This window comes from Balaenoptera borealis (assembly GCF_965194805.1).
Source record: "Balaenoptera borealis genome assembly, chromosome: 9".
Classification (NCBI taxonomy): domain Eukaryota; kingdom Metazoa; phylum Chordata; class Mammalia; order Artiodactyla; family Balaenopteridae; genus Balaenoptera; species Balaenoptera borealis.
Window position 1 is genome coordinate 119669384 of NC_138873.1, and position 19416 is coordinate 119688799.

Consider the following 19416-nt stretch of genomic DNA (forward strand, 5'->3'; position numbering starts at 1 on the left):
GATTGATGCAAGGGGAGCCCATATCACCACAGTCTCCTTACTGGGCCTCCCATTTCCATTCTAGCCCCTCATTTCCAATCTTTTAACCACATTGACAGCCAGAATAATCTTTTAAAACTTTAATTGGATGTCATCATTCCTCTGCTTCAAATACCTCAATGGCTCCCCAAATGGATTAAGAATAACAATGAGACTCTACCATGACCCGCAAGACCTGCATGTGACTCCTGACTATCTCAATCCTTGTCTCATGCCATCCTCCCCACTTCCAGACATTTTGAACATGTTATTTCCTTCGCCTCAAATGATTTTTTTTTTTTCTGGTTTTCACAAGCTAACTCCTCATCCCTCAGGTGTCAGCTTAAATATTATCTTCTCAGAGACACATCCCTGGCTACACGATGAAAAGAAATCCCTCTGTTATTCCTCATCACTCTCCTCTGTTCATTTCCTTCATAACCCAAGCTGTACTCACGTCTTTCTTTGTTCCCCTGAATATTACAGGCATGCCTCATTTTATTGCACTTCACAGATGTTGTGTTTTTTTTTTACAAATTGAAGGTTTGTGGCAACTCTTCGTTGAGCAAGTCTATCAGCACCATTTTTCCAATGGCATCTGCTCACTTCGTGTCTCTGTGTCATACATTGGTAATTCTCCTAATATTTCAAACCTTTTCATATTTGTTACAGTGATCTGTGATCAGTGATCTTTGATACTACTCTTGCAAAAAGACAACTCACTGAAGGCTCAGATGATGGTTAGAATTTTTTGCCAGTAAAGTACTTTTAAATTAAGGTATGTACATTGGTTTTGTAGACAAAATGCTATTGCACAATTTAACAGACTACAGTACAGTGTAAACATAACTTTTATATGCACTGGGGAACCAAAAAAAATTTGTGTGACTCACTTTATTGTGATATTCACTTTACTGTGCTGGTCTGGAACCAAACCTGCAACATCTCCAAGGTATGCCTGTACTTATAAATTCCACAAAGGCAGGAAATACTTCTTTTATTTACCTATATTCAGATTAGTAAAGTGCCTGGCATACAGTGGACACTCAATATATTTCTGTTAAAGAAAGGAAGGAGAGAAGAAATCATGAACACAGAGAATCAACCAAAATATTTTGAAGAAGTGGCAGAGTTGGGAAGAAAACAAAGCAGGGAACTTCCAGAACAACTGAGTGATCAACAATGTTATTTGACAATTTCTAAAACTAGGTTTAAATGTTAAATTACTGTCATTAAATCAATTAGTGTTAGAAACTTCTTCAAGTGAAACCATATTTGAACAATATTCCTATGGAGTATCTATTAGAATTAAGTCTTCTAGAAAGCAATAGATGAAATTCTTTATATGTAAACACTCCACTATTTGGGAGACAAATCTTAATTAACAACACAATATATAATCTTAGCTTTTGAAAATCAGAACACATACTAGTCAATGAGGAAAAGCCCAAGAAGCTACATGTTAAGAGTGTAGCTTCTCTGAACAACTCAGATCCAAGATAGAACCTAATCAATGCAAGAAGACAACTCAACATGAGTCTAGGAGGATATCATGGTTAATTTTATGTGTTGGGACTTCCCTGGTGGCGCAGTGGTTAAGAATCGGCCTGCCAATGCAGGGGACACGGGTTCGAGCCCTGGTCTGGGAAGATCCCACATGCCGCAGAGCAACTAAGCCCATGCGCCACAGCTACTGAGCCTGCGCTCTAGAGCCCGCGAGCCACAACTACTGAGCCCACGTGCCTAGAGCCCGTGCTCCGCAACAAGAGAAGCCACCGCGACGAGAAGCCTGCGCACCGTGACAAAGAGTAGTCCCCGCTCGCCGCAACTAGGGAAAGTCCGTGTGCAGCAATGAAGACCCCACGCAGCCAAAAATAAATAAAATTTAAAAAAAAAATTTTTTTATGTCTCTCAACTTGGCTAGGCATGGTATCCAGATAGTTGGTCAAACATTAGTCTAGATGTTTCTGTAAAGGTAATTTTTAGATGAGATTAACATTTAAATCAGTAGACTTTGAATAAAGCAGATTACCTTCCATTATGTGGATGGGCCTCATCCAATCATTTGAAGAGCTTACTAGAAAAGACTTACATGACCTTCCCCAAGGGAGAGGGAATTCTGCCAGCAGATGACTTTTGGAGTGAACTGCAGCATCCGCCCTTCCCTGGGTCTCCAGCCTGGCAGCCTACCCTGAGGATTTAGGACTGGCCAGCCTCCACAACTGGGTGAGCCAATTCCGTAAAATAAATCTCTCTCTCTCACACACACACGCACACACACACACACACACACACACACACACACACACACATACACACACACACACATTACTGATTCTCCTTCTCTGGAGAACTCTAATACAGAGGAGTACAAAGTAGAAAAATGAGTTCAAGCCCTAACTCTGGTACTTAACAACCTGGTGATACTGAGTTTCCTTGGAATGACTGTATTAAATCATAAAATACATAGATTTTAAAAACCAACAACTAGTAAACGTTAATGACTCCATCTCCACATACTCCATTAACACTCAACTACTGTTTCCAAATAAATGTGAACTGAAAATGTACATAAAAACAATGAGATAAGCTCTTCTTTATTCATTTTAAAACTAGTATGAGCATGCCAATTAATTAAGCACAAATTAATAGGTGTTGTTCTGATAGTTAAAATCCAACGTACTTTCCACAGCAGAAAACACTGGAAAGAATCCTAAGGTAATACTGAATTCATCAAACAGATGGCATTTATTTGGCACGTTGTCAATAAAAACTAACTTCTTCCATTAGGGAAATAACATACCATTTTCAGCTTTTAAAATAAATTACCTCATTTCATAGTGAAAATGTTTTACTTCACAAAGCAGCATTAATTTTGTAAAATGTGTAAAATACGATACCCTCCAAATTATTATAAATGTCATTCATTCAGCCGCCAATCATAGTAAGACTAGAATTTATATTGATAAATGAAAATTTTCCTTGCTTAGAAAGGAAATTCAATAACTTTCATGATTTATTTTAAGTAGATAATTACATAATTTGAAATTCTATCAAATATTTTATAAATTTTACTACAGTGAATATAAAATATTATTATAAAATATATAGTAAGGAGCTCAAATTGACAACTTCAATTATGACTTTACTTCAAAGAGTTAAAATTCAGACTATAAAATTACCTACGTATAAAATAACCAACATTTTTTAAAGGTACATAAAATAATTCTTAGATGATATTAACTACAGAGTACTTTGTCATAAAAACAGACCTTTGAATTTTCAGAAGCATACCTAAGAAGCACAAAGGAAATTTGCTGGAAAGAATAAAAGCAAGCTCTAGCCTGGCTGTTTCTCCTCAACTACTGATTGGGGGGGCAGTCGGCAAGCGGGAGGGACGAAGCACTGCCTCTGGGAAAATTCTTCCTAATAATTTCTCTACGAGCTAAAACTGTAACTAAGTTAAGGAAAATATATAAAAATAAACAACATTTTACAAGTATATACAGAAAAACAAAGTCTAAAAAAACTACAAAGAAATTTTTAAAAATCAGATGAGAAGAATGTAATTACTTCAAATGAGAAAATGTCAACATTAAACTTTTTATGCATTCAAACTGGAGAAATGTTGAAACAGAAACATTATAACCAGGATACAGCTGTGTAAACTGACATGTGCTTGTGTGTTTGTCTGGGGGAAGGAGTACGAATTTTGATGAGACGTGTCATCAAATTACTTGAAATCTGTTCACAATCCTTCTTCTTTGAAAATCTATTATTTTTAATAAATCCTAAAATTGTGATTTAAAGCTGCTACTAAAAACTTTCTGAATTAGAAAGCAAGGTTATTTGAAATGATGTGAGTTAGTTGTGCGGTGTTCCAAATACCTGGAATTATTCTTCCGTAGGCTGCTCTTTTAAAAATTCACAGACTTTTCTAGTTAAAAGTGACCTTAGAATTCAACTATTTTACAATCACACCCAATGCAAGAATCTCACTTATAATGTGTATGACCACTGATTATCTAACCACATGAATATTTCCAATGACGGAGAATAAGGAAAGTCTATTCCAATGTCAGATAAATTATCAGAAAAGCTTCATCTACACTGACTGTAAATCTGCATCCCTGTAATAACTTCTATCTACTGATTTTAGTTCTACATTTTGAGGCTATTCCATGCAAGTATACTCTTTTTTCACATGAAAATCTTCCAAATAATTGAAGACCTAACTATGTCCCTTTCAAGCCTTATCTTTTAGGCTACACATTTCTATTTCCACCAACTCTTTCTCACATTACAAATTTTCAATAACTATCACTGCTTTAGTCACTCTTCTCTGGCTATATCTCAGTTTGCCAATGTCCCTTCAAAAATATGGAATCCAAAACTAAACACAATATTCCAGATGTGATCTGGGAAGGTGATGTAAAGAACCATTTATTGCCTCCCTTTAAAAAAATTCTTTATTTTTAGTAATGAAGACTGGCATTTATAGTCCTTCTTAAAAACATAATAACGCCCAAATTAATACACTTTCATGAAGACCACCTGAGATAAAACTTGGTAATTTTTCGTAATTCTCCATATGCTATGTGTAAACTTAAAACACCTGGGTGTACCACACAGATTGTAGCAAAGTTATTTTTGGATCCTAAACTTAAATTTCCATTCAAGTTTTCCACACTTAAAGTCTCTAGCTGAATATGGAGACTCGATGAACTGTTACTTTACACTTTTTAAGGGTCTTTTACAGTAAAAGATAAGTTTCACTGCCTTGCAAAAGAGATTTATATGTCTATGCAAACGTTGAGACAATCCTTAGATCCTGATGTGAAAGAACACTCTTTGAATCATGCCTACATTTTTTCCATTCTCCAGATTTTTCCTAATTAAGGCAATACTTAAGAAAGAAGATAGTTTGGTATTTTAAACTACTTCTGGGCACACACTGTATTTCCAGAACTTAAGATATAGGCTAATCTACCTCACTCCTATTTAGCACAAATCACATATACATTTTCATAAATATGACATTTAGTCTGTTCAGAAAAAAATAGTCAATTTGAATTATTTAGTAGTTCAACAAATCATCATCCTCTAAATCTCCATAATAAATGAAAATCAACTTTTTGCAAATAATTATCTCTAAAAAATCAACTGAGGTAACAGTTAAGAAACTTGAACTAGTCCAAATATTCCAATAACTTGTTTCATACTTTTGAAAAAAAAAAAATTCTACCAAGTAGTGTAGTTTTTAAAAAAAAAAAAGGGGGGGGGGTAGATGCAAATATCAGGCCTATGTCACAGGAAAAGAAAGAAATGAACAAAAGAATATTTTGGAATAAGTATAAATCCAAATCAAAGGCTTATTGCCATGGATAAAGGGTGAAAAGCTTATTAATATCTAATATTTAAATGATAACTTTTCTAGAAGCATTAAAAAATTAGCTGCTCTCTTAAACACCAACTATTTCAATTTCTAGAGATTCTAACACAATAAAATTGTAGAAACAGAAAATTCCAATACAATAAAAAATAAAAATTACAAACTGAACCAGAGCTATCAACCAAAAATATTCCCTGGTTCTCAAAAGTCTCCTAAATATTTATTCTAAAGATTCTAAAGTGGCTTAATTGAAGAAAGCCAAATTCAATAAAAAACAGTCCTGGTCCACCTGGGCAGCTCTGTATCCAGGACTACTTAGAGGTTTAGGACCTCCTCTGACCTCTTCCCAGAAACCCCCTTAGCTCTGAAAGTGAGATGACCTAGGAAAGCAAGAGATACTCTGGGCACTGGATCACTTGGCAGTTTACATCACAATAGATCACAAAGGACCACATCACAAAGGATAAAACTATTCAAAGTACCACAGCTTTACGGGTTAAACACCTAACTCACAGCTATTAAAACTGGCTGTGAAATCATGTTTCTTTTCCCTAAGCAACTTAAACTGTCCTTATTTATAGTTAATTACTGAGTTATTGAAATACTTATAGTTTAATAAAGTAAAATCTCCATCATATACCTGTATAGTACATATAAAAAAACATTGTTTAAGAAAACCAGATAGATTTAAAATGTGAAAATTTATAAAACAGGATACAATATAAAAGTGTTCATCCTATTAACTATTCATTTGATAGCTATTCCAATTATAATCTGTAGCATATAATGAGAACATTCTTGGGTTAAAGGAGTATTAGCTTTGGGAAGGTTTCTTTTTACATTTATTCCTTTTAAGCTTTTTTCTTACTGCTCTTTCATAAACCAAATACCAATTAAAACCGACACCCTCACCCTATAAGACTACAAAATTTGCTGAACTTTTGGCACTTCTGCAGAAACTATATATTTCCACTACAATAATCACGGTCTAATCATGGTCATGTTTACGACCATTTCTATATTACTAGGTAGACATTCTCATATGAAATTGCACATGAGGTAATAAATAAAGCTTGGTCCTCACAATTTAAAAAACAAATACTATACTTCAAGTCCTTTTTGGAATTCCAAAGGAAATATGTATACAAATAAACAATAAATGTAGAAAAACGATCTTAGTATTTTGTTTTGGTTCATCTTAGTATTTCCTTCCATGCATTTCTCTAAGAATTTTCTGGGAAAAAATAAAGCAAAAAACCGCATCTTATTGATTCTCTTTGACAATTAGTCTTGTTAATAATCTTCATCATTGCCAAAATCAAAACATGTACCTTTTATGTAGCATATATAATGTGTGAGTTAAAATAGTAGGATCCTTAAATACATTATCTATTAAGTTCCAGGTCCATACATTTAATTGCCTATTAGACACCGCCCTCAATTTGGAAGTCCCAAAGACATTTAAAACTCAACATGTCCCTACAGATGGCCAACAGGCACAAGAAAAGATGCTCAGCTTCACTGATTATTAGAGAAATGCAAATTGAAACCACAATGAGGTATCACCTCACGCTGTTCAGAATGGCCATCATTAAAATGCAAAACAATAAATGCTGGAGACAGTATGAAGAAAAGGGAACCCTCCTGCACTGTTGGTGGGAATGTAAATTGGTGCAGCCACTATGGAAAACAGTATGGAGGTTCCTTAAAAAACTAAAAATAGTTGCCATATGATCCTGTAATCCCACTCCTGGGCTTACATCCGGACAAAACTATAATTTGAAAAGATACCTGCATGCCAACGTTCACAGAAGCACTATTTACAATAGTCAGGACATGGAAGCAACCTAAATGTCCATCGACAGATGAATGGATAAAGAAAATGTGGTGTATATATACATACAATGGAATATCACTCGGCCATAACAAAGAATGAAATAATGCCATCTGCAGCAACATGGATGGACCTAGAGATTATCGTACTAAGTAAAGTAAGTCAGAAAGAGAAAGACAAATATAATATGATATCACTTATATGTGGATGAATAGAGGAATATTAAGTTACTATTTCTGTGAGGTAGCAAACAGCATATATTCATTCAGCACAAACCAGATACTAAGCTTAAAACAGCATGGGAAATACAGGAATAAATTCTAAAATATGATCCTTTCTCTCTAGATGCTTACAATCTAGTTGTAACTAAATGAATAGTAAAATGACAACAAAAGAAACCAAGAGGGGAAAGAAAAACTGAGCTTGCAGATTGAACAGACCGTTGGTTGCCAGAAGTAGGGGGAGGGGGACAGGGAGAAGTGAGTGAAGGTCAAAAGTTACAAACTTCTAGTTATAAAATAAATAAGTCCTGGGGATGTAATATACAGCATGGCAATTATAGTTAATAATACTGCTTTACATACTTGAAAGTTGCTCAGAGAGTATATCTTAATACTTCTCATCACAAGAAAAAAGTTCTTTTGTAATTATGTATGGTGATGGATGTTAACTAGACTTGTGGTGATAATTTCACAGTACGTACAAATATCGAATCGTTACGTTATATACCTGGAACTAATATAATATGCCGATTATACCTCAATTTAAAAACTGAAATAAATTAAATTAAAAAAGAAAAGAGACCAAGAATACCTGATAGAACATTCAAAATACCAAAAATAGGAACATGATTAACTGCCAAAGGCATGGTGAAGTGGTAATGTAGCTAATAAGAACTTATAGGAGAAGGAGATGATTCTTGGAAAATGCAGTGTAAAATACAGCAGGCAGAAATATTTCCAAAGAAATTACATAAATCTGCTTTAGCTGTCCTTTACATAAACCTGCATTATCAATTTGCACAAAACTTTTAAGAACAGTTTCACAGAATACAAGTAATTTAAGTAGCACAGTAGGATCAGCATTCTGCAAAAATATAAAAAAGAATTGTCTTTAGCTTCCAACAATCACACCTTTATCATCTACAAATTAGCCATAATTAGACGTGTTGACATAAGCATGTTGCACTACTAAATACCGAAAATTCTGCAAGAATTGAATGTTATGGGAACAAGATAATCTAAGCAAACTCAACAACATTCTTAAAAATCATTATCCACGACATGTTGAAAAAACCCACACAATGTGTCTATGCCAAAGAGAAAAGAAATTCCACACAACACCAACAAATGAATATTCCAGCATCATACCTCAAGAAAAAAATGTTACAAGTAGAGTTATTCATATAAGAATTTATTTTTGGATGCCTAGCCAGATTTTAATGCCATATTCAAAATGAAAAATAAATATCTAGCCATAGGAAAGTATCATGTCATTAAGATATATTAAAAAGTATAAGATCAAAAGATATACCTATTTGCAACTGTACTAAGGTCAGTACTTGTACTATTAACCCTTAACTTTCACTAATTATGTTCCTAATTGCTACCACCAAACCCACAAAGTAAATATAATAAGAGGTATAATCTTCCTGTTTACTTTCTAAATGTCTTTGAATACCTACTGTTGCAGTAGGAAAGGTTGAAAAGACATTTGTCAATTTTGGCTTAAATAAAAAATAGTCTAGATGCTAACTGATGCCTGAAAGATCCATCATTATTCAAACACAATCACAATTTCCTTTCTAATTAAATATAATATCTAGATATATGTCACATAACACATTTTCAAACAGGTTTCTTTTTTTATAATCATGGGAGAACCCATGAGAATTATTCTACTAAAGAATTAAGGGCGGGCTTCCCTGGTGGCGCAGTGGTTGGGAGTCTGCCTGCCAATGCAGGGGACGCGGGTTCGAGTCCTGGTCTGGGAGGATCCCACATGCCGCGGAGCAACTGGGCCCGTGAGCCACAACTACTGAGCCTGCGCGTCTGGAGCCTGTGCTCCTCAACAAGAGAGGCCGCGATAGTGAGGGGCCCGCGCACCGCGATGAAGAGTGGCCCCCGCTTGCCACAGCTGGAGAAAGCCCTCTCACAGAAACGAAGACCCAACACAGCCAAAAATAAATAAATAAATAAATAAAATTTAAAAAAAAAAAAAAAAGAATTAAGGGGGGGCAGGATCAAGATGACGGAGCAGGATGGTTCTAAACTCACCTCCTTCACAGGCGCACCAAAATGACAACCACTTACAGAGCAACTATCTATGAGAACAAACTAAAGACTAGCAGAAAAGATTATCCACAACTATAAAGATATATAAAGAAGGAGCCACAATGAGACGGGTAGAAGAGGTGGAGACACGGTCTACTCAGGACCCACACGCCCGGGCTGGCGGCCGACAAACAGGAGGGATATCACAACCACAGACGTCCTCCCTGATGACATAATATTGCACGCCAAATATTACTTCAATAAAAAAGAACTTCGAAATCACCAAAAGTTTAACAAAATATACGCATTAAAAATCAACATGACAGAAAACCGCCATAAAGAGATCATTTAGAAACACTTGCGGAAATTTTACTTTCTCTCTGTTAGTAAAGTATTCCTTTACTTAAATTTCAAATATTGCAGAAAAGTTGATAGACTAATACCATGAATATGTCACCTAGAATCAACATTTGTGAGCATTTTGCTATGAATGCCCTGCTACATCTCGCCCCATCTCTCCCCTTTCCTCTCCCTCTCCTCTCCTTCTTTCTTATCTATCTATCTACCTATCTATCCATCTATCTACATACCTATCAGATTATTTCTGACAAAGCTCCCCATAATCAAATACACTAATACTTCTAAAGAAAAAGAAATGGGGCTTCCCTGGTGGCGCAGTGGTTAAGAATCTGCCTGCCAATGCAGAGGACACGGGTTCGAGCCCTGGTCTGGGAAGATCCCACATGCCGTGGAGCAACTAAGCCCGTGAGCCACAACTACTGAGCCTGCGCGTGTAGAGCCTGTGCTCTGCAACAATGAGAAGCCCGCGCACCGCGATGAAGAGTAGCCCCCGCTCGCCGCAACTAGAGAAAGCCCTCACACAGAAACGAAGACCCAACACAGCCAAAAATAAATAAATAAATAAATAAATAAATTTATTTAAAAAAAAAAAAAGAAAGAAAAAGAAATGACACTAAGTCACATAAATCCTATAAATATCCCCATATAAATTCAGTTCAAATTTTGCCACCAAATGGGCTCCGATAGATCAGGTTTGGTCCCAAATGAGATTTTTTTTTTTTTTTAATGTTTTGGTTTTCAAAGTTTGGGATTTAAAAAATGTGGATAAAGGATGTTGGGCTGTAGTATTATCCCCACGTTACAGAGGAGGAAACTGAAGCACGGAAAGGTTAACTAATTTATTCAACGCTAGAACAAGTGGCAAAACCAGTAAGTGAAAATAGGCCATCTACTCCAGAGCCCATACCTTCAACCACTGCTCTAGGAAGCCTCCAATCCAATAGGAAGTCCTTGTGACTTTATCTTTATCCAGAAACTGAACTCTTACCCCTAACTCCATTGCTACCCTCCTAATCTGAGCCACTGTTATCACTCACTAGGTTTACTGCAATAGCCTGCTACCTGATTCTTCTACCCATTTAACTAATGGTAAAAGCCAATGTTCTTCAAAATAGCCGACAAGAAGCTATAGGTTCTGTACCCTCTTATTTATCCTACATCTGTGACCTCATCTACTACTCGGCCCCCTCTCACTCCACCCTGTCTCTATGCTACTCCTGCTCTCCAGGCATTTTCCCACTTAGGGCCTTGGCACTGACCATCCCTCCTGCCTGGTACACGTTTCCCCTTGTATCTCCCCCTCTCACCCTCCAATATCATCTTCCAATGAAACCTACAATGAAACCTACAATGTCCACTCTATGTAAAACAGCTACTGCCCCTCCCCCAAAGCACATGACACTCCGCATCCCCCTTTTCCTGCTCAACTCTTTCTTTCCCCATAACACTTATTGCCTCCCAACACTCTAGACAATTACTTTTTGTTTCCCTGTCTCTTCTGCTTTTAGATTTATATATATACCAACGTATCCCAAGCCCTTAGAAAATCATCTAGTACCTAGTAAGTGCTCAAAAAAATAACTATTGCTATTGGGATTTCTATGTCAACTTCAACCCAAATACTTTGAGCTAAGCTCTTCTACATGTCTTATAGTTGTCAGCACTTCTCAGGATCTCATAGAAAACTTTGAATTTCAATAAATATGCTTAAATTACATTTTAAAATAGCTAAGATGTATACACTTACACTTTTATTAAGAGTCTTTCTTCATGTAGAAATATATTTTATAGACATGGACAGACATATATATTTTATGATGTAACTCAGAGAAACAGTAAGGTAAAGAACAGTTTGTAGGGAATGATCCCTTCTGTAAGGAAAACAGTATGTATTTGTATGTATCGGGATTTTTGCTATGATGACACTGTGTATTTTTAAAATATTTCTTCCTTCCGTATATATGTATTTTCTCATTCTTTCAATAATGAATATGTATTATTTGTATGATTAAAAAATACTGATATACTCAAAAAAGAATTATCTGTCATAATACAATTACCAGCTAAATTCTAACTCTTGTTTTTCTATGAAAAAAATTTATTCAGTGTTAACAAAGCCATTATATAAATGCAACATAGATACGTGCTATTAGTGTAATTTAACAGACCATCTACATATAATTCTTCTCTTTATACAAGGGATAATGTGGCTAACTCTTTTCTTTATACAAAAAGTAATGTGGCACAAGTGTGCAAAATATTATCACCACATCAATATACCTTCAAGAGATCTACATATTCAATCTAACTTTCAGATCTTACCTCAAAAATACTCATTTCAATGACAGTATTTTCAATAGGCTTTTTTTTTGTGGTATAAACTTATAAACATTTCTTTTTTAATCTTTAAATTCAGAACTACAAGCAGCACAAATACAGTCAACTCGAGCTTTTATTGTTGCTGCTGTTAAAAGCACTGATACTTATTTCAATTGTTTCTTGCTGCAAAAGTATTTAAAGTGATATAACAAATAAAGCTCTGGTTTTAGAAAAACTATACTATATATTTTATACGGCTTTAAAGGTGATTACAATTTCATTTAAAGGAAATCAACAAAAGAGCCAGTTGAATGCCAACTCTGAATTTAGGAAACAATATACTCCTTATTTTCAGGAAAATTGGGAATCTGTTTTAACTTGTAAAATGTAACATAATAGTGGTAATTACCATCTCAGAACCAAGCTTAATTATGATCAATTACTTTCCCCCCCCCCAAAAAAAAAGGCTCATTTATTGTCTGTAAAAGGAAACATAAAGTGGTTTATAAAAAAATACTTTCCCATGATCTTAAATCAGAAATAAAACACTATATTTTTAAATGTTCTTTTAAATGAAGTTTGTTTTAGATTTTTGCAAACTTCAATTCCATTCCATAATTCTTTTTAATTATTGCAAACACTTTACAAAAAAATAAAGAAAGACACAAATTGTACTTAAGAGTTTACATACCTTGGCTTCCGAAAGGCTAAACTATATTGTTGGCAAGCCAGACCCACAGTGGGCGTATAAACGATAGGCATGAATTTCTCAATGTCAGACGTTAGCACTCTATAAAAGAGCTTTTCATTTCTATCTTGAAGATCCATTAAGAGAAGATACCTGTGGAAATTGGACATAATTAGATCTACGTTCCAACAAAGTTGTAAAATAGTTGTTAGAAATCTAACTAAACATTTCTCAACAAAGTATACAGTAGGTCACACAGAAAACATCTTATCAAAAGACTTTGGAAGTATTCCTAATCATCTCAAAAAATGAAGTACCATAAACCTGAGCTAGTGTCATTCAGAACGTTAAAATCAGTGCTGAGGGGCTTCCCTGGTGGCGCAGGGGTTAAGAATCTGCCTGCCAATGCAGGAGACACAGGTTCGAGCCCTGGTCCGGGAAGATCCCACATGCCGCGGAGCAACTAAGCCCGTGCACCACAACTAATGAGCCTGCGCTCTAGAGCCCGGGAGCCACAACTACTGAGCCCACGTGCCACAACCACTGAAGCCCGCGTGCCTAGAGCCCGAGCTCCGCAACAAGAGAAGCCACCGCAATGAGAAGCCTGCTCACCGCAACGGAGAGTAGCCCCCGCTCGCCACAACTAGAGAAAGCCCACGCACAGCAACAAAGACACACGCAGCCCAAAAATAATTAATTAATTAAACAAAAATCTCTGAGGGACAGTCTGTGCTAAAAATATGAAAATCATTAGCTCCAAGGAGGCAGCTGATAAAATGGCCCAGGAAAAGAATATAAAGTAAAAATGGAAGAGGCTGAAGGAAGGACTTAAGAAATACGTGAAAGGGATGGTGAAGGAATTTAAGAAGCAAATATACATGTTGAATAAACTGAGTCAGCCTCTTTCCTCAGCTGCCCCATCATCACTTATAGGCTCATAAAAGAAGTGGCCATGGCAGGGATGGAGGGTACCCATGGGCTCAGCAACAGGGACTTCCACGCACCAAGGCGGACCTGGCCACAGACACTGCTGAGAGTCCCATCCGCCAGCAGCAGGGACCGATGCTGAGCCCCTGATACGCCGCCACCCCATTGCGTGATCAGCGAGCTACCTGGTGGCAGGTGGATTACACTGGACAGCTTCCATCACGGAAGGAACGGCACTGGTTCTTATTGGAAGAGACACTTACTCTGTATGAAGACTTACCTTCCCTGCACACAATGCTTCTGCCAAAGCTACCCTCCATGGACTTACAAAATGCCTCATCCACTGAATTCCACCCAGCATGACTCCTGATCAAGGAACTCACTCCACAGCAAATGAAGTGAGGCAATGGGCCCTTGCTCATTGGAATCCACTGGTCTTATCATGTTCCCACCATCCTGAAGCAGCTGGCTTGACAGAATGGTGGAACGGCCTTCTGAAGACTCAGTTACAGCACCAGCTGGGTGGCAACACCTTGTAAAGCTGGAGGTTATACATGCTCTGAACCAGAATCCAGTATATGGTTCTATTTCTCCCATAGCCAGCATTCACAGGTCCCAGAATCACAGGGGTGGAAATGGAAGCGGCACCACTCACCATTATCCCCCAGTGACTCGCCAGCAAAATGCCTGCTTCCGGTCCTTGTGACGTTATGCTCCGCTGGCCTAGAAGTGTTCATTCCAAAGAAAGGAATGTTTCCACCAGGATACAATGATTCCACTGAACTGGAAGTTAAGACTGCCACTGGCCACCTGGGGCACCACGTGCCTCCGAAGTAACAGGCAAAGAAGGGAGTTACTGTGCTGGCTGGGGTGACCAATCCTGACTTCAAGGGGAAATCAGACTCCCGCTCCATAATGGAGGTAAAGAAGAGGGTGTCTGGAATACAAGAGATCCCATTAGGGGGTCCCCATGATTAAAGTCAATGGGAAACTACAACAACCCAATTCAGACAGAACTACTAATGGCCCAGACCCACCAGAATTAAAGATTTGGCTCACTCTACCGGGTAAGGAGTCAAGACTGGCTGAGGTACCGGCTGAAGGCAAAGGAAGCGTGAAATGGGTAGGGGCAGAAGGTAGTCATAAATACCAGCTCTGATCACGTGACCAGTTACAGAAGTGAGGACTCTAATTACCATGTGTATTCTTCCTTATTTTGTTATGAATATGTTTGCGTGTATGTGTATATAAATACATATATATTTGTAATATATATATACAAATATATGTAAACAAATATAATTTTTCCCTCTCTTATCCTTTTATCATGTAACCTAAGATGTACTGAGTTTATATCATAGTATTTAAATACAGTTGACCCTGAACAATGTGGAGATTGGGGTGCCGACCCCCACATAGTCAAAACTCCACATATAACCTTATAGTTGGCCCTCCATATCTGTGGTTCCTCATTTAAGGATACAATCAACTACAGATTATGTAGTCCTGTAGGATGTATTTATCGAAAAAATCCACATATAAGTGGACCTGCACAGTTCAAACCCATGTTGTTCAAGAGTCAACTGTACTTTTTTTTTTAAATATATCTATTTATTTATTTATATTTATTTTTGGCTGCATTAGGTCTTTTTTTCATTGCTGCATGCAGGCTCTCTCCAGCTGCAGCGAGCGGGGGCTACTCTTCGTTGCGGTGCGCGGGCTTCTCATTGCGGTGGCTTCTCTTGTTGTGGAGCACGGGTTCTAGGCACTCAGGCTTCAGTAGTTGTGGCATGCGGGCTCAGTAGTTGTGGCTCGCGGGCTCTAGAGCTTAGGCTCAGTAGTTGTGGTGCACAGGCTTAGCTGCTCTGAGGCATGTGGGATCTTCCCAGACCAGGGTTTGAACCTGTGTCCCCTGCATTGGCAGCTGGATTCTTAACCACTGCGCCACCAGGGAAGTCCCCAAGGGTCAACTGTATAGTTAACTTTACATCACAGTATTAAAGTCAAGAGACATCAAGGAGAAAGGTGAATATCACCAAGGGCTTTACATCCTCTTTTGGGGAAAGAGTTAGTGTGTTTTTGGTTGTACCTGGGATAGTTCTATCATGTTAGGCAGAGGTAGGACTTTTTATTGTCTTTATGCAGATATTCAGTTTGGTTTAAGGAGATGTGCATGGGTGCCAAGTTGAAAAGGAGTGGTTAACTTTATGTGTCAACTTGGCTAGGACACAGCACCCAGATATTTGGTCCACTATTCTGGATGTTTCTGTGAAGGCGGTTTTTGTATGAGATTCACATTTAAATTGGTGTACTTTGAATAAAGCACATTACCCTCTATAATGTGTGTGAGCCTCATCCAATCAATTGAAAACCTTAATAGAACAAAGACTGGCCTTCCCTCCAACGCCAGAGCAAAAAAAGAATTCTGCCAGCAGACTGCCTTTGGACTTGAACTGCAACTCTTCCCTGGGGCTCCAACTGGAGATTTAGGACTGACCAAGCCTCCATAATCACTTGAGCCAATTCTTTGAAATCAAAATCAATCAATCAATCAATAAACCCCTCCCTCCCTCTCCCTCCCTCTCCCTCCCTCTCCCTCCCTCTCCCTCCCATTATGTGTATGTGTACACACACACACACACACGCACACACACACACATATCCTATCTGTTCTATTTCTCTGGAGAACCCTGCCTAATACGAAGACTTACTAGGTACTGGGTTAGCTCTCTCTTCTAACCTTCGCAATAATATTTTCAAATAACTATTATTCTCTTCAACCCACAAATGGAAAAACTGAGGTGTAGGTGGGTCTAACACCTTAATATGAAAAGGCAGCATCAAAAGCAGAGGGCAAGGCACATGCAATGGTCATGGCAGTGGGTGTAGTGGTTTGCTCTAGTGAGATACAGCCAGAATTTCAACTTAGGGCTAGCTAATTCCCACGGTTACCTTTATCTTTTTGTACAAACATGGAAACCAGGTTCTAAACAAAGTAAGTGACCTAAATTCACAAAAGTGTCGGAACCACACTTGGAAGATGAAAAAGTGCACTTTCACCTACAAAGTACTTAGTGTCTGACTCAAAGCCACTTTCACCTAGTTTGGAAGGGCATTTCCTGGTAATTCACCTTCATAGCAACAACTTTATCACATGAGAAAAGTTGTCTTTCTGAGGATATAGTTTAGAAAATTTTAATTTGTTCAGATGTTCCTACAGAGGGTAAATTTTTTACAAAACATCATTGTATTTACAGGCAAATCCTCCTCAAAGTTGGCTACTCTTTCCAAAGCACTAAATATTCAAACTTTCTCATCTGATAAAAAATAAACTAGACAGTTGCCTACGAGACATATAAAAATCCCCTTCAGGAACATGTTACCTGTCAAAATCAGAGTTCAGATGCTCGAAATTCTTAATTACTCTAAGGACCTGGATATCCTGGCTGATGAAGCAAGGTGGCAACAATCCATGAATGTTCAATTGCTGTCTCTCTTCCAGGGTAAAAGCCAAGTCCTATGGAGAAAAGGAAAACACGATAACTCAAGGGGGGAAAAGGACAAAATGCATATCTACACACCAATAAATCCAACAAGTATATGGAATTGAAAATCAGAAGACCTGGCATCCCTCCAAGCGTGGCCATGTGACTGAGCAAACCATGTAATCTCTCCACACCTCACTTTCCTCACCTTTAAATATTAGGATAATATTTTCAGATCTGTGTCACCTAGATAATGTTAGGATAAAATCAGGCAATGGATAGGAGGAAATTATCTGAAGCCACGCAAATGAAATAAGATCTAATTATCACTATTAGTATCATTAAATTTAAAAATGAATAGTAGTTGTTACAAAAGGTTTTTAAATGATGAACATGAGTAGGTCACTTACGACCTGCTGTGTTTCATTTTCTTTTTATTATTGATTGATTGATTGATTGATTGCATCAGATCTTAGTTGCGGCACACGGAATCTTTCGTTGTGGCGTGTGGGCTCTTTGTTGCAGTTCGCGGGCTCCTCTCTAGATGTGGCGCACAGGCTGCAGAGCGTGTGGGCTCAGTAGTTGCGGCGCACAGGCTTAGTTGCCCTGCGACACGTGTGATCTTAGTTCCCCGACCAAGGGTCAAACCAGTGTCCCCTGCATCGCAAGACCGATTCTTAACCCCTGGACCACCAGGGAAGTCCCCTGCTGTGTTTCTATGTATAAAATAGGTCAGGAGACGCCTTATCTAGGATTCCGAGGTACCTTTTCCAACACTCCTCTCCCAAGCTATCTCCCACTAATTATACACTCCAAGTTACACAAAACTTCTCACCATTGCCTGGACATGCCGCACCCCTTTCTTCTTGCACTATACCACAGTCAAGAATGTCTTCCTTCCCTGCTCCTCTCCTTTCAAGCCATACCTCAAACGCTCCCTCCTCTCTAAAGACTTTCCAGACTCACCCAGCAAGCCCATTCGAGCCTTATTATTATACCTACATCATCTGTTTACATGAACACTGACTGTACAAAACAACAGCATTACAAACTATGAGGCTCAAAAACAAGCAAACAAAATAGAACTGATGAGTGCCTACAAAAACCCAGAATGGACCTAGGAGACTGGCCAGGATATAATACGAGGGGAAGTAATAGCAGATAAACCCAGTAGTCATTCATCTGGAAGATTAGGATCTCCCTGGAGATACTGAAGCCCAAGAGGCTTCTTCGATTAGACTGACTGCTTTGGGTCTGGCCCCAACGTGATGATGGGCGGGTTTGCTCCACTGCTATGGGCACGGCTGGGGCCCGTTTCCAAGATGTTTTGCTCCACCAGCAGCCATTCCTTCACTACAAAAGCCCCATTACATGCCCAGCGGGGGATCCTCCGGAGTTCTAATACACGTGGACAGCAGCAGGATGGTCCCCCTCCGAGAGGATAATCCAGGGTGTCCAGCCGTGCCTGGTGCCATCACCCCCTCCCAGATGCCTGGAGCACAGCAGACCAGCGCAGTCTCTCTATCCTCTCCCTGGAGTCCCCGTCCGCACCAGGAGACACTGCGGTGTTGCTAGAACCCTTCCACGCCATTTTCTTTTTCATTTGTGGTTTGTGTCCCCACCAGAATGCAAATTCCATGAGGTCAGGGAATTTTGTCTGTTTTTTTTTTCACTGCTTTACCCCTAGTGCTCAGAACAGTAACTGACATAATTAGACCTCAGTAATGTGCAAGATAAACAAAATAGAAAGTTTTAAATATTTTAGAGGCTTACATTAAAATTTTAAAAACATTAAAACTGCTGCTCAGGAAACTGATTCGCCTATTAAGCCTGGTAAAATTACATTTAAAATTTAAAGTAACCAGAAAGGGATGTTTTTGTGAAAAAGGAATCTACAAAATGGAAGGCATACTTTACCTGCTAAAGATACAACTTGTTATAAAGATATAAAGTAAAACTTTTTATAAGGACATAAAGTAAAATACTTTAAAATATAAAGATATAATGTAAAATGTCTGCTTCCTAGAAATAATGTATTTCAAAAAGAAGACAATAGACTTTTCTCTAGCTTGAAATGAAAACTTGGAAATTAAAAATGGGAAAAAAGCTAGGCTGAAGTT

The 19416-nt window shown here is 38.0% G+C and overlaps 1 protein-coding gene across 2 annotated transcripts in view; it reads right to left on the reverse strand.

The window, feature by feature from the left end:
• The window catches only part of ME1 (malic enzyme 1), a 193170-nt gene that overhangs the window by 137109 nt on the left and 36645 nt on the right, over positions 1-19416 (reverse strand). For both annotated transcript variants that reach the window (XM_082405864.1, XM_082405863.1), the window contains exons 2-3: positions 17195-17328; positions 12888-13037 (exon numbers count right to left, since the gene is read on the reverse strand). In XM_082405864.1, the coding sequence (XP_082261990.1) occupies positions 12888-13037; positions 17195-17328 (284 nt within the window). The remainder of the gene's footprint in view (positions 1-12887; positions 13038-17194; positions 17329-19416) is intronic.